This window comes from Motacilla alba, chromosome 3 (genome assembly GCF_015832195.1).
Source record: "Motacilla alba alba isolate MOTALB_02 chromosome 3, Motacilla_alba_V1.0_pri, whole genome shotgun sequence".
Classification (NCBI taxonomy): domain Eukaryota; kingdom Metazoa; phylum Chordata; class Aves; order Passeriformes; family Motacillidae; genus Motacilla; species Motacilla alba.
The window spans coordinates 76,279,144-76,291,472 of record NC_052018.1 but is presented as its reverse complement, the minus strand read 5'-3'; the positions used below and the strand labels follow the sequence as shown (position 1 = coordinate 76,291,472).

At 33.6% G+C, this 12,329-nt stretch overlaps 1 protein-coding gene across 6 annotated transcripts in view; it reads left to right on the top strand.

The window, feature by feature from the left end:
- The window catches only part of PACRG (parkin coregulated), a 214,659-nt gene that overhangs the window by 43,472 nt on the left and 158,858 nt on the right, over positions 1 to 12,329 (top strand). For all 6 annotated transcript variants that reach the window (XM_038130624.1, XM_038130619.1, XM_038130621.1 and 3 more), the window contains exon 3: positions 5,476 to 5,610. In XM_038130624.1, the coding sequence (XP_037986552.1) occupies positions 5,476 to 5,610 (135 nt within the window). The remainder of the gene's footprint in view (positions 1 to 5,475; positions 5,611 to 12,329) is intronic.

The window sequence follows — 12,329 nt, the reverse complement described above, 5'->3', positions numbered from 1 at the left end:
AAATCTTTAGTACTCCTACTGTTTACTACTATTTACTCGAAAGTCTGTGGATGTCACTGTTGTGTTGGTAGATAACTGCCAAAATCTTGATGTTTTGTCATGGGTTATTGATGGGATTGTTTTGATGATGGGATTGTCTGTGTTATAAATGTAGAAACATGTAAGGTACTTTTGTGTGAGCTAACACCAAAGGCACAAACTGTTGTTCATAGCTTTTTGCACCTCAGCTTTTGCACCTCAGTTCATTGGCCATGAGTTGTACGTGGGCAGTGTTGTGTCAGTGTCTGTCCAGCCAAGATAAGAGCTTTATCACACTATGAAGACCCTGTGGTTGACAGTTCTAGTGAAGTTTTGGGTGTCAACATGGCCCTGAATAGTGCTAGGTATATTATTTGGTCTTTATTTTTGAATACTCCTGCTAGCTTGAGTATTCTTCATTGCATAGTTTGACTTATTTCATATATATTGCATTTTGCTTGACATTGACGTTAGGATTTGGCCACAGCTTCTGGCACCAGTGCACAAGGAATGAATGCTGATCTTTCCCATGGTGAAGTAAGTGGATTGCCAGTTGAACTATACTGTGTTAGCAAAGTTTAACACCAGTACAAGAGGAGGATTAGACAAAGAGCTTGTCATTGGTTACATAAACATTTCCTTAATGCCATTACCTTTACATCTCCCTGAGATAGAAGGCATTAGTAAATTGTATTCTGTGATACAGTGCAATTTTGTATACATATTTTTTTTTTTAGTTTGAATACAAAGAATGGGAATTTATAGTTTTATTTTGAAAATTTCATTCCTCAAGGTGATAATATGGCATTATATTTTCAGGGAAGCCTTTTTTAGGTAAGATAGTTGAGTGGTCATATAACTTTTGATTCCTGTAGCTTCAAAAATAACGAAATATTTTTGTGAGGAGAAAATATAAAAGGCTAGGGTTAAATTCCAATTTTACTGTAAGAATCTTGGCAGACAAAAAGTGGAAATAATTTCTTTCTTCTAAATGCATTAGTCTAGGTTAATAAGAAAAATCTTTAACCATTAAATTTGATTACATCACTTTTTTTTTTTAAATACAATACATGAGTTATTATATAAGAACAGTAGGATCTCAGTCCAGTTTTTGTTTGGCTTTAACTGCTAATGTTAGTTTTCACAAAAATGGCCAGTTGTCCTACACAGACATATTTAGGTCCCTGAGTGTGCATGGAGTTTGACACTCAGAAAATGAACAAAATTAAATCTTCAAATATTAATCACTATTTAAATCTGGCTTCAAAATTTTTTTCTCAGTCATTTTACTAATGTGCCATCACTGAAAGTTTAAGAATGCAACCTGGTAAAATGGCTTTCAATGCCCATGAATCAAAGAAATATGGTCTTTCTCTCTTTTTTGCTTAATGGCTTGCATCTTTTATCTTGTCACATAGTTCAATGGCATAGAATTACAATAAATTAGTTTTGCAATTATCAAACTCTTCAACTTCTCTTTGGCATTTAACGAACCTCAGAATCTGTTTATTGCTTCATATACTTTGCCATCATGAATATTAGCCTTTAATTAACTGGAACTCTAATCTTAATCTTTCTCACTATATTGCAATGAAACATTTTTATTAACTTGAAGAAGATAGTATTTGTTACTATTTTTCCAATAAATGGAATACTTTCAGAATGACCTTTTTATCAGTAATTTTAACAATATAAAATATAAGAAGGCAAAACTCATTATACCAAAGAAAAGCATTGTCTGATTAGTTTTTGTGTATTTCACTTAGCTACATAAAATCACTGAGAATCCTCAGCTGAGAGAGGCCTATAGAGATCATGTGGTCCAGGCTTAGATCAGGAATTGCAAAAAAGTGAAAGAGGAAATCCTGCTCATAAACTTTCCTCAGGCAGATAGTGCACAGCTAGAATGACCCAAAGCAGTGTTTGCATTAGAGAATAGTGCTCCGTGGTGATCTCCCTAGTAGTGAAGGCTGGAAGGAAAAGAAACTGTTTGCAAAAGGTAAGCAGTAATGCCTCAGTGCAGCCCCTCTAGCAAAGGTGTCATAAGCTGGGTTTGTCAGATACAAATGAAACAAGTTGTCTTCATTAAATAAAGGAGAGTACAAAAGTACTTTTCAGTCATGCAACATTACTGTATCTTCAGTGTAGGGACAGTTCCACTGTCTTCCTGATTACTGATACTTCTTTGTTCTAGGTAGATGTTAGGTTTATTTCTGTCTTGATCTTTTCATTGCTTTGAAGTCAGTTGCTCTTCCAGGTTTCTGTATTTAAAGGTTTCTGTATCTATTGCAGACCAATCTGACAAGAAAAGCATCTTTAGGGCAAGGGAAAAGCAACAGCTCTCTCAGTTAACACTATTTTCAAGTATTCGGTACACTGCTACTTCTCTAGCTGTACACAGTACTTTGGTGCAATAGGTGTTTGGAGAGTAAAAAAGTTCATATTCAGGTGGAGATATTAATGCCATGTAATGTTGAAATGAGAGATATGATAATAGATTAAATTTATGAATGGAATGTCTTAATATTTGGTTTTAGGAATAAATAATTATTTATTTTTTCATTGAAAAAAATCAAGATTGCATAATGAAATTTATAGTTGATGTAATGTTTGGAGTTGCTATTAAAATAGATGACAATCATGGTGTGACAGATACAAGTGGAAGCCTTTGAGAACTGATGTAATAGGAATGTAATTAAACATTATAGTAAAAAGTACAACATAATGTACTTAAAACTAATGACAAGAAATTATATTAATATCATTGAGCTCATCATCTGAAAAAAATGCTTGCTGTGGCAAGCATTTAATCAATGGATAACTATAAGATGCCAATGTGATATCACCATGAGACTAAATGTAAGGCTGAGAGATCTACCAAACAGACTGTATCACATGAAAAATAATACTCACTGTATTTATGATTCCTGATAATAAGGATTTAGGCAACTTGAATGGATTCCTTTCTCATCAACTTTTCCAGTCACAGCTTGAATGTACAGAAACTTTTAGTATTTTTAACACTGACTTTTGGCCAGGAGTTCCATAAATCCACTATTTTCTGCATGAATACATAAATACTTTTGTTTGTTCTGAACTTCTTACTGACTAGATGGTTTTTTATGTCCCATGCTTTTAATGGAGGAGATAGTGGCAAATCTGCCCTTACCACCTTCTCTATAATGTCATGATTCTATAGGTCTTTATTTTATTCTTCCATAGTAATCGTTTTCTCACTTTATTCTGTTACTTACCTTCAGCCTATACCCTCTTCTGGACCTTTTCTAATTCTACCAATACCTTTTTTTGAGGTGGTAGATCAGAGTAGGTATACTGCTTAAGATGGAGCTCCTAAGCCTTCATATAACGACAGTGCACAACGAAGGGGTTTGATACCAACATACCTTTAGTCCTTCTAGTATCTTTGTTCCTGGATAAAGAATAGGAAGAAATTTAATTAACATAAACATATTTTCTAGAAAATTTCAAAGTGCAGTAGGAAGAGGCTCATAGCAAATTTACTAACAGGAGTTGGGAAGAAGAGAATGTCTGGTATCAGAGAAGATGTAATTTGAGATTGCATTAGCTACCTCTAATTATGGTAATCTGCTAGAAAGAATTCAGATTGTATCTCATGTAATCAAGACAACATATTCTTTATCAATAATTTAACTTAAAAATCTAACAGTGACCTCTGATATTGTACAGAAAATAATGTTTTAAAGGATGTATAAAAGACCTGTTTGTGAATTACATACAAAAGAACAGAAGTGCTTTTCCAGTGGCCTCAAAGTGCAGTGACTCTGAGACTTGCCTCAAATGAGAAAAGAAAAAAAAATAAAACAACCAACCCACAAAAAAAAAAAAAAAAAACAAAAACAAAACAAAAAAAAAAAAAAAAAAAAAAAAAAACAAAAAAAAACAAGGGAAAGTACTTATATTGGTGACATAGAACAAACTGTTTCTCTGCAGAACAGCAAGTGGAAGTTTATTTACATTGGTTAGAAATGCTTTTTTTTTTGAGTATTACTCTCAACTGCTGCAGATGTGTTTATTAAACAAAGTACAGCTGTGCATATCAAATTTATTTTCACTGGACATGGTCTATCAGGGACAGCAATATGCAACAATAGGTGACAGTTTAGAAGCCCTAGTTGAAGCAATTTTTAGAAAAGTACAGTGTAGGCATGTCAGTAGTGGACTCCTCTACTTAGGCCAGTAGAAAATTATGTAAAAACATTTTGGGGGAAAAAACTGCCAAGTCAAATTTAGATCTGTAGTTAGCAGAGTTAAATTATGGAATAGCCCAAATGAAAAAGAAGATGTTACAAATTTACATTCTGTTCACTGGAAAGCTGGATGTCTGCTAGAAACTAATGTAAGGGTCACTGAAGACAAATAGAACAAAACCAAACCCTGGGTATTGTTTATGATCATTGAAGCTCTCACTTTTTTTTTTTTTTAATTTTTGAAAATTACACATTCTAGCATTTTTAACAAAAGAAACATGCAGGACATTGTAAGAAATGCTTATCCCAGATGTACAGCTATGGAGTTTCACAGTGAAGAATCAGTTGTCAAGGGCATTTGAGATTAGTTTAGCTCTCTTAGACTCTCTTAGCATTTGAGATTAACTTTGTTAATTAGTTTAAACAATAGATTTCTTTTAAGTACTTGAAATTCTATCATCATAGTGCCAATTGTTAGTTGCTGTTACTGCCATGTTTGAGAAAAAGGTTCCAGCATGAGCATTTTGGAATTGGACTGTCATTCAGACTATGCCATATGCTAAACCAGCAATAGCTCACATAAGGAACTAAGTGGAGCTAAATCAAATTTCCTCACAGGCAGATGAGAGAGGTCTGAGCAAAAGACCTTCATTCTTTCCACTGCTTCAGCCATCAATACTGAAGGACTGGAAGTCATATGAAAGCCAAATCCATAGCATTTAGGGAAGGGATATGCTAAAAGAGAGTACCTAATCTCTTTATTTAATGACTAGCAAAAGACAATGGAAGGTGCAAACAGTAATATTAGTTGGAAATCAAGTCAAATTACTTCTAGAAAGAAGCAGAAAAGGGAGAAATACTTAATTTCCCAACAATTTCTACTATGTAATGTCATTACCTTCTTGGTGTTTCGGTTTTGCTTAAAAATGCTGTGATATTAGAAAGACCTACTTTAAAATATAGCCAGTTCTTGTGGGATAATCTGAAAGTGGAAAAAAAAAAAAAGCCAGTTAACAAAACCTGTAGATCATTACCGAAGTGTACTTTCATACTTTCAAAGAAGTGAAGTTTAGCATGTAAAGAAGAAAGCAAGCTGTAATTTGGGAGATCACTATTGTTCTTCTTTTATTTCTATTTTAAGCTAGGCTTTAGGCTTTTTCTAAAAATATATTACCACTAAACTGTGGGGTTTTTTTGTTTTGTTGTTTGTTTTTTATTTCTTTTTAAGGTAAGAGGGCCCCCACCTGCAGGATCAGTAAAACAAAGACCAGCAAAACACACAGCTTTTCGCAAGTTTTATGACAGAGGAGATTTTCCAATTGCTGTTCAACATGAGTGTGCAGGAAACAAAATCGCCTGGAAGGTAAGTCCTGGCACAGCTGTGACAACCAGCTGAGCTTATTGAAGTGACATCTCTCATTGTCCAACAAAGTTAGCTTGCAAGTAAATACACTGAAATAATTTCTTAGCAAATGGAAGATGGTGGAAAAGTCATTAGAGAAAGGCCCCTGAGTCAGCTGTCTGCCCTGGCTAACAATTAAATTATATGCTGCAAAAAGGAAGATGACAGAGTTGCTTTGCCTTAGAGAATTGTCTCCTGCCCAATTCATCTCTATTTTTATGAGGGCTTGGCAATGCAGCCTGTTTCAGGCAGTCCATCAAATCATGGAAGTGGCTGGATACAGTGAGCAGCAGCCATTTATCTCCCCCAGATTTCACCTTCCTGCAGGACACTTCCAAATAGAAGCTTTAATTACCTAAATGGATAGGTCAAGATTGTCTGCTCCCTGAAAATGCAGAGCAGAATACAAACGAAGGCAGATTCTCATTCCCCGGCTGTACTCTCAGTCTCCAGCATATGTCAGACAGCGTAATCGCTGTCATACGTGCCTCTGTTACAGGCTGACCTCCACTGCTGAAACCATTACAGCTCCGACATTTCTCTGACAAAAGGTTAATTGGCTTCAAAATAAATGTATTGCCTAATGACTCTATTCTAATGCGGCTGTGTTTCTCTCTAAAATGCTTGGTGACGTTATTTGTAAAACTTGCCAATCTTCTAAGTAACTACTGCAGACTTTTAAATTTAATTTTAAAAATGAATGCTGATCTTTAACCTGCTCCTACTATTTAATTATTTTGGTTATCATGCATTATTTTATTTTTTGTCTCATTTATTGGACTAGAAAAAGATTTTGCTGGAAGCCATGTTAGTTACAGAAAATGAACACGATATGCATGAACAAAATATGTCACATTTGTAGAATGTTTTAAATTTTTCATGTCAAAAACATGATACCAAATTTAAATGTAAAGCTATGTTAAGTCAACACTAAAAGGAGGAATTTTGCAGTCTTACAATTAATTCTGCTTGTAATGAAGCAAACAGGATTGGCTCTGTAGTGTGGTAAGTAGTACAATATTAGATAGTAACTAAATTTTTAAGGTAGCTCTTTTGCTTATTGAAATACAGAAAAAAGATTTATGCTGCTATTTTGCTGCCTAAAGAGGTTTTGGATCAGCACAAAGAATAATTAATAGTTCTTGCAGCAAAGGGAATCTCTGTCCCAAAATACTTTACCCACAATCAAGGTGAGATTCCAGTGCAATTTGGCTTCAGGCAACACTAGAAATTCCCTTGCTGGACTAGGACTCACAGGCTTACAGCTTAAGCCTGTACTCTGATCTTTCATCACCAGGTAAGACCCAAAGGTGATTTTCAAATAACTGCAAAAAATATGCACAATTTAGTTTTCATCTTGAGGCTTTTTAATTTCTAATTTCTCAAAATCAAACTGAGAGTTACAGAAATACTGTTGGACTGGTGTTCCACTAGATGATGCTAGTGACTGCTTAGTTGACATAGGACGTCAGGAAATTAAATGGAGCTGCATAGGAAGATGGGACATTACCAAAACGTTTTTCATGGAGAGGGTGGTTGGTCACTGAAATAGATTCCCCAGGGAAATGCTTGTTAGTTTCTGAACAAAGCTCTTAGTTATATGATTCAGGTTTAGGTAGTCCTGTGAGGAGAAAGGAGCTGTATTTGATGATCCTTATTCAGCTTGCTAACTTATCTGCAAGCCTTCCAACCACAGATGTATGCTTAAGTGTTTGATTTCTATATCTGGCAGTTTTAATTGTTTGAAATCATACTGCCTTGAACAGTCACAACAGCAGTCTCTAGTCAAAGATTCAGCATGTATTTTTTCTTAACACACATTGCAGTCTTCTAGACCTAATGTCCACCTACTGCAGTAAAACACTGGCTTTTAAGTAATGCAATGTAGGACTGAGATGTCATGCAAGACTTGTTTTTGCTATTCTGCTATTCCTTTCTTTTGGTAAAAAATATCAGAACTTCAGCATGGATGCAAGTAAGGACCACAGTACTGGACTATTTCATTCCTGTATTAGTGCATATTGAGATTCAACCTTACTTCCCTTATTTCATGCCACTCAATTTCAGTCAGTCCTGACTGAGTTCTGTGGCAAGCAGGCACTCAACAACACTGAGGTAGTAGAGTTATTTGAGGCTATTGTTTAGTTTGACATGCAACTAGCATTGATTACTGTGCAGTTTAAGTACATGAAACAGGTAAACTGGCATTTTCCAGTTAAAACTTTGCATTAGCTACCTTCTGAAGTCTTAGAGGCTGCCCAGAGCTGCAAAAGAGTGAGAATGTTGTTCATCATTAGCTGATACTTAAAGGTACAGATAAAATAAGGTCTCTATTTTTCACTTGTTTTAAGGACATAGTTGCACACCCAAAAGACATCTAATGGCTAATTTTCACCTGTTCATTAGTTGTATATCTAATTAAAGAAGTTAACTTTTTAGTAATATGTTTTACTCAATACTGCTAAATTCATGACAATTCAAAATATATTTTACTTTTAATATGTGTTGAGGGAGACGTCCTATAAAAGCTTGGCTGAAGTATATTTATTTGCCTGAATCATGATCAAATGGAAGGATAAAAAGAAGAAATGAATGGTAACAGTGGTATTTTAATCCTGCTGTAATTACCCAATGTCAGTGTTTTATGTTGAGAGCATTTTTTTTTTCTCTGTTTAGTTATAATGTATATCATAGTTAACTTCACTCTTGTTAGTTTGTCTATCAAATGGTGCATGAGAGAAAATGCAGGAGGGTCTCAAAAACCTGAATTTTCTACTGGGAAAGGAAAATACTACAAGATTTTGTTGTTTCCTGCAAAATACACAGCTGTATTTTATTTGCTTCTTTGTTTGTTTTTATAATTACTGATTCAAAACTGTAATTGTCAGACATTAATATATTTTTTAAACACTTTGAACACTTGTTCATTATGTTGTAATTCTTTGGACAGAATACAGTAATTTTCAGCCAGAACAGGAGAATCTGAAACGTTTTAATATGTATTGATTGTATTTGGTTAATATGTACCAAAAAATTCACACAAATGACCATTAATATTGTGATAGTTCTGCATATCTATAATTTTAAGACCATGATTAATTTCCTGTAAGGGCTGGCTACACATAACTGTGGTTGTAGACCTAGATGAAATATAAATTTCAACTTCAGGAAATGTATAGAACTGTTTCTGAGTAACTGTATGTGTTGAATATTTAATTATGAAAGAATAGTGCTTTTGTGTGGTTACATAGCTTAATGGTTTCCAAAATGTGCTAAATTTAGAAAGAAATATTCTTGCTCCAAATTAATCCTAAGCATAAAAAAGATTAAACTGTGCAGATAAATCATGGTGTTTACCTTGGTGTCTTTTCTTAGAAAAAAGGGACCAAAGCAAATTAGATCTCACTAGATCATTTTAGGAAGATATGTGCTCTTGGTGAATTATCAGGCTAAGTCTTTACATGTAGGCAGGCATCTCTCAGAATATTTCTGTAATGCTGTCATTCTGGCCGGTAAGTTTTACTATCGTTGTAAGTTTAAATAAACCCGTTTCAACCTAATGGAAGAAAAAATGTGAAAGGATAATATACACTTACAACATACTATAGACAAGAACAGGAAATTGAAGCTGGTTTTAAAGAATACCAGAGGGAAAAAAAAAAGTATCAAAAAACTTCTGATAATGCCAAAGCAAATTCAGGTGGTTCTAGAGGATATAATCGCATTTATTTCTGCAAGAAGACATTGATTGTCTTGGGGTTCCTAATGTTTGTTTTCCAGTCTGGAGAGAAGTTGTCCTTTTGTCATTTTGAAAAAGTGAATATAGATAATGATGATAATTTGTTAATTATGTCTGTGAAAACAAGACATAACTCGCTACACAAATTTCTGGCTTTGATTGCAATTAAATTAACAAAAAAATTTCAAAATCAGTTCCAGACTTTTCATCCCCTTTCAGTACTAGCAGTCAGTGAATTCTTTGCTAAATAGCGTATGCTCAATGTAACATTTTAATATCTAATTTGAAACCTTTGTTTTTATTCTTCCTTGGTAATCAAAAAGAGAACTGTATGTATACCAGTGCCTTAAAATTTCTGCAAATATTTAATGTTTATGTTTCTTTTGTAAAGTAGTTTTTAAGATCTGGAAATAAACAACTTCTTTGGTTGAGTTATTGAGCAAATGTTCAAGGATCTTTCCAAATAGGAAGCATTTGATTTTTTCCACTAAGAGAGAATGAATAATAATGGCATGGTTTGGAAAAGTATTTCTTATGTTATTAAATATAAAACTTGGGAACATAAATTGTTGTTAATTTAGAATTAGATAATATTAGAAAGTGATCTTTATATCGAAAGAATGTACTAAAATATTTATAAGTCTTTTGACTACTTTTGTGAGATCCCACAGTTCTTTTTCAGCTTATGTATATTGCAATTTTATTTCAAAATGTATTAATACATTCTTTTGCACAATCTCATACCAAGCTATGAATAATAAAAGCTCATAGTTCAGGTCTGAAAAGGACTTCCATTTTTAAATATATGATACAGAATTAAAAAAGGTCAGAATGCAATTAAACCTTTGACTAAGCAAGTTGATAAAACCAAGAAAGTATTTCTGAATTATAAAGTATATGTTTGAAATGCAGTCTCTCTGTATTAAATGGAAAGTCATCAGAATGTTTGAAAAATTATTTTTTAGGGAGTGGAGTTAATTATGCAAGTTATTATGCAGGAGTAAAAAAAGCTTCTATTCTTCAAAAGAATTGTAGCAATTTCAGAGAAATGAAAGCCAAATTCAGAAACTCAAACTTTTTAAGCAAAATGTCAACATGAACATGATTTCCATTTCTGGGGTTTTTTTCCCAGAGTATCTGTATTCACTAAGGATATGACTTCTACCATTTTAGTTTCTCTTCATCTCCTCTTTCCTACACAGATAATTTTTTTTCAGGATCTATTATAAGCTATGGTAGCAAATTTATTTCTTTGTGATATAAACTAAATGCAGGCTGAAGAAAAGTGATCTGCCTTCAACATCATGAATTTCGAATGCACATACACTTTCTCTTTTCACCTACTACTGAAAGTTGTTTTTAGAAGTAGGGAGTACAAATAATTTGAACTTTACATAGTACAGTTTTTATTAGTATATTGTATACTAGTTTACATAGAATTCTGAACTTCTATGATTGAGCTAGTACCTATATCCAGCACTAAGAAAAAAGGTTTTATTTATTGGTTGTGGTGGTGGTTTTGGTTTTGTTTTGGTTGGTTGGTTTGGGTGTTGAACTTTGTTTTGGGGTTTTCTCTATAGAATAACTTGGTTTTAAATTTTGTTTTATTTCTTGGAAGTGCAGTCTTTTTTGCTTGATTAAGGGATTCAAGAGAGAAACTACTTTTTTATATCCACAAATATAGTCAGAGGGGAGACAAGTTTTCATTTGGAGAGCTTCCTAATGTCTTTGTATTTTTCATTTTTGTAGCATTGTTTTGTCATTAAACCAGATGAATAAACACTGTATGTTATTCACTATGTAATATCAAGTAAACTTAGGTAACATTTTCCAATGTTCAAATCTCAAAATAAATTAAAAGTAATTGGATGAAGCTCATTTAGCCTAAGGAATGACCCCATTATTACACTATCATCTTGCAATTTGTGTAATTCAAGATGTAATTCAAAAAGTTGAGGTGTTTTAAGCTTGTTGCTATCTAAGGGGGAGGTTCAACTTTGCTTCACCTCTTCTACTTTCTATTTCTGAAGCATACTTAACACTGGCACTGACATTTATCAGAGTCCTTTTTGGGTAATTTTATCTCACTAACTCAGGAAAAGAAGGTGGGTGTTTTTTCTCGATAAGCAACATGTTCATAGTCCTGGAAACTTTGATTATATGACAATCCATGAGTGCTAATGATGAGAGTTGGTGAAGAAGAGAGAAACAGTAGCAAAGTACAGTGAAAAATGTGAGAGAGTTGAGGGATTTCAAAACTGTTGTTTTCAGCAGTCATGATCTGCTAGATTACTTTAGCTGTTTGTGGAATTGCAGCCTCAGATACCTGAAAGCGAAGAGAACAAACTGCTGTGAAAATTAATACTGCTTTAAAATTTATTTTCAGATAGAGACAAATTTTTTCTGCTTCCACTTTTTGTTAAACTGTATTTAATATCTTCTTCATAACAGATGTTGAGAGGACACAGTAAAAAAACCTGGTAAATCCTCCACAAGTGTTGTCCTGCAGAATGAAAGCTTTTTGCAAGGTTATGTAGGAAGAGGAATGGTCATGTATCATGTGGAGACACAGTTGGTACAGCACAGAGTGGTGTTAGTTTATATTTTATTTAATGTCTTCATTCACGTTTTAAGCAATAGTTCAGTTTTCTGCTGCAATTGACCTCTGTTTATCTTTCCCAGAGGGCTCCTTTTTAAAAATCATTCCAGTGATCATTAATAAGCCTGTCTCCAACACAAATGTGTTGGTATAACAGAAAATTGCAGTGTGGATTCAAGAAAAGGCAACTGAAAGCAAGAATTTGTTAAGCTAAAAATAATATATAATAATTTAGAGAAAGTAGAAGTATGAATTGAGGTAAAGAAGTAAAGTCTTGAAGAAGCAAATTTTAAATGCTGCCTGTAGTAAAATAAAGCCACTATAACAGATAACAGTGCAGAC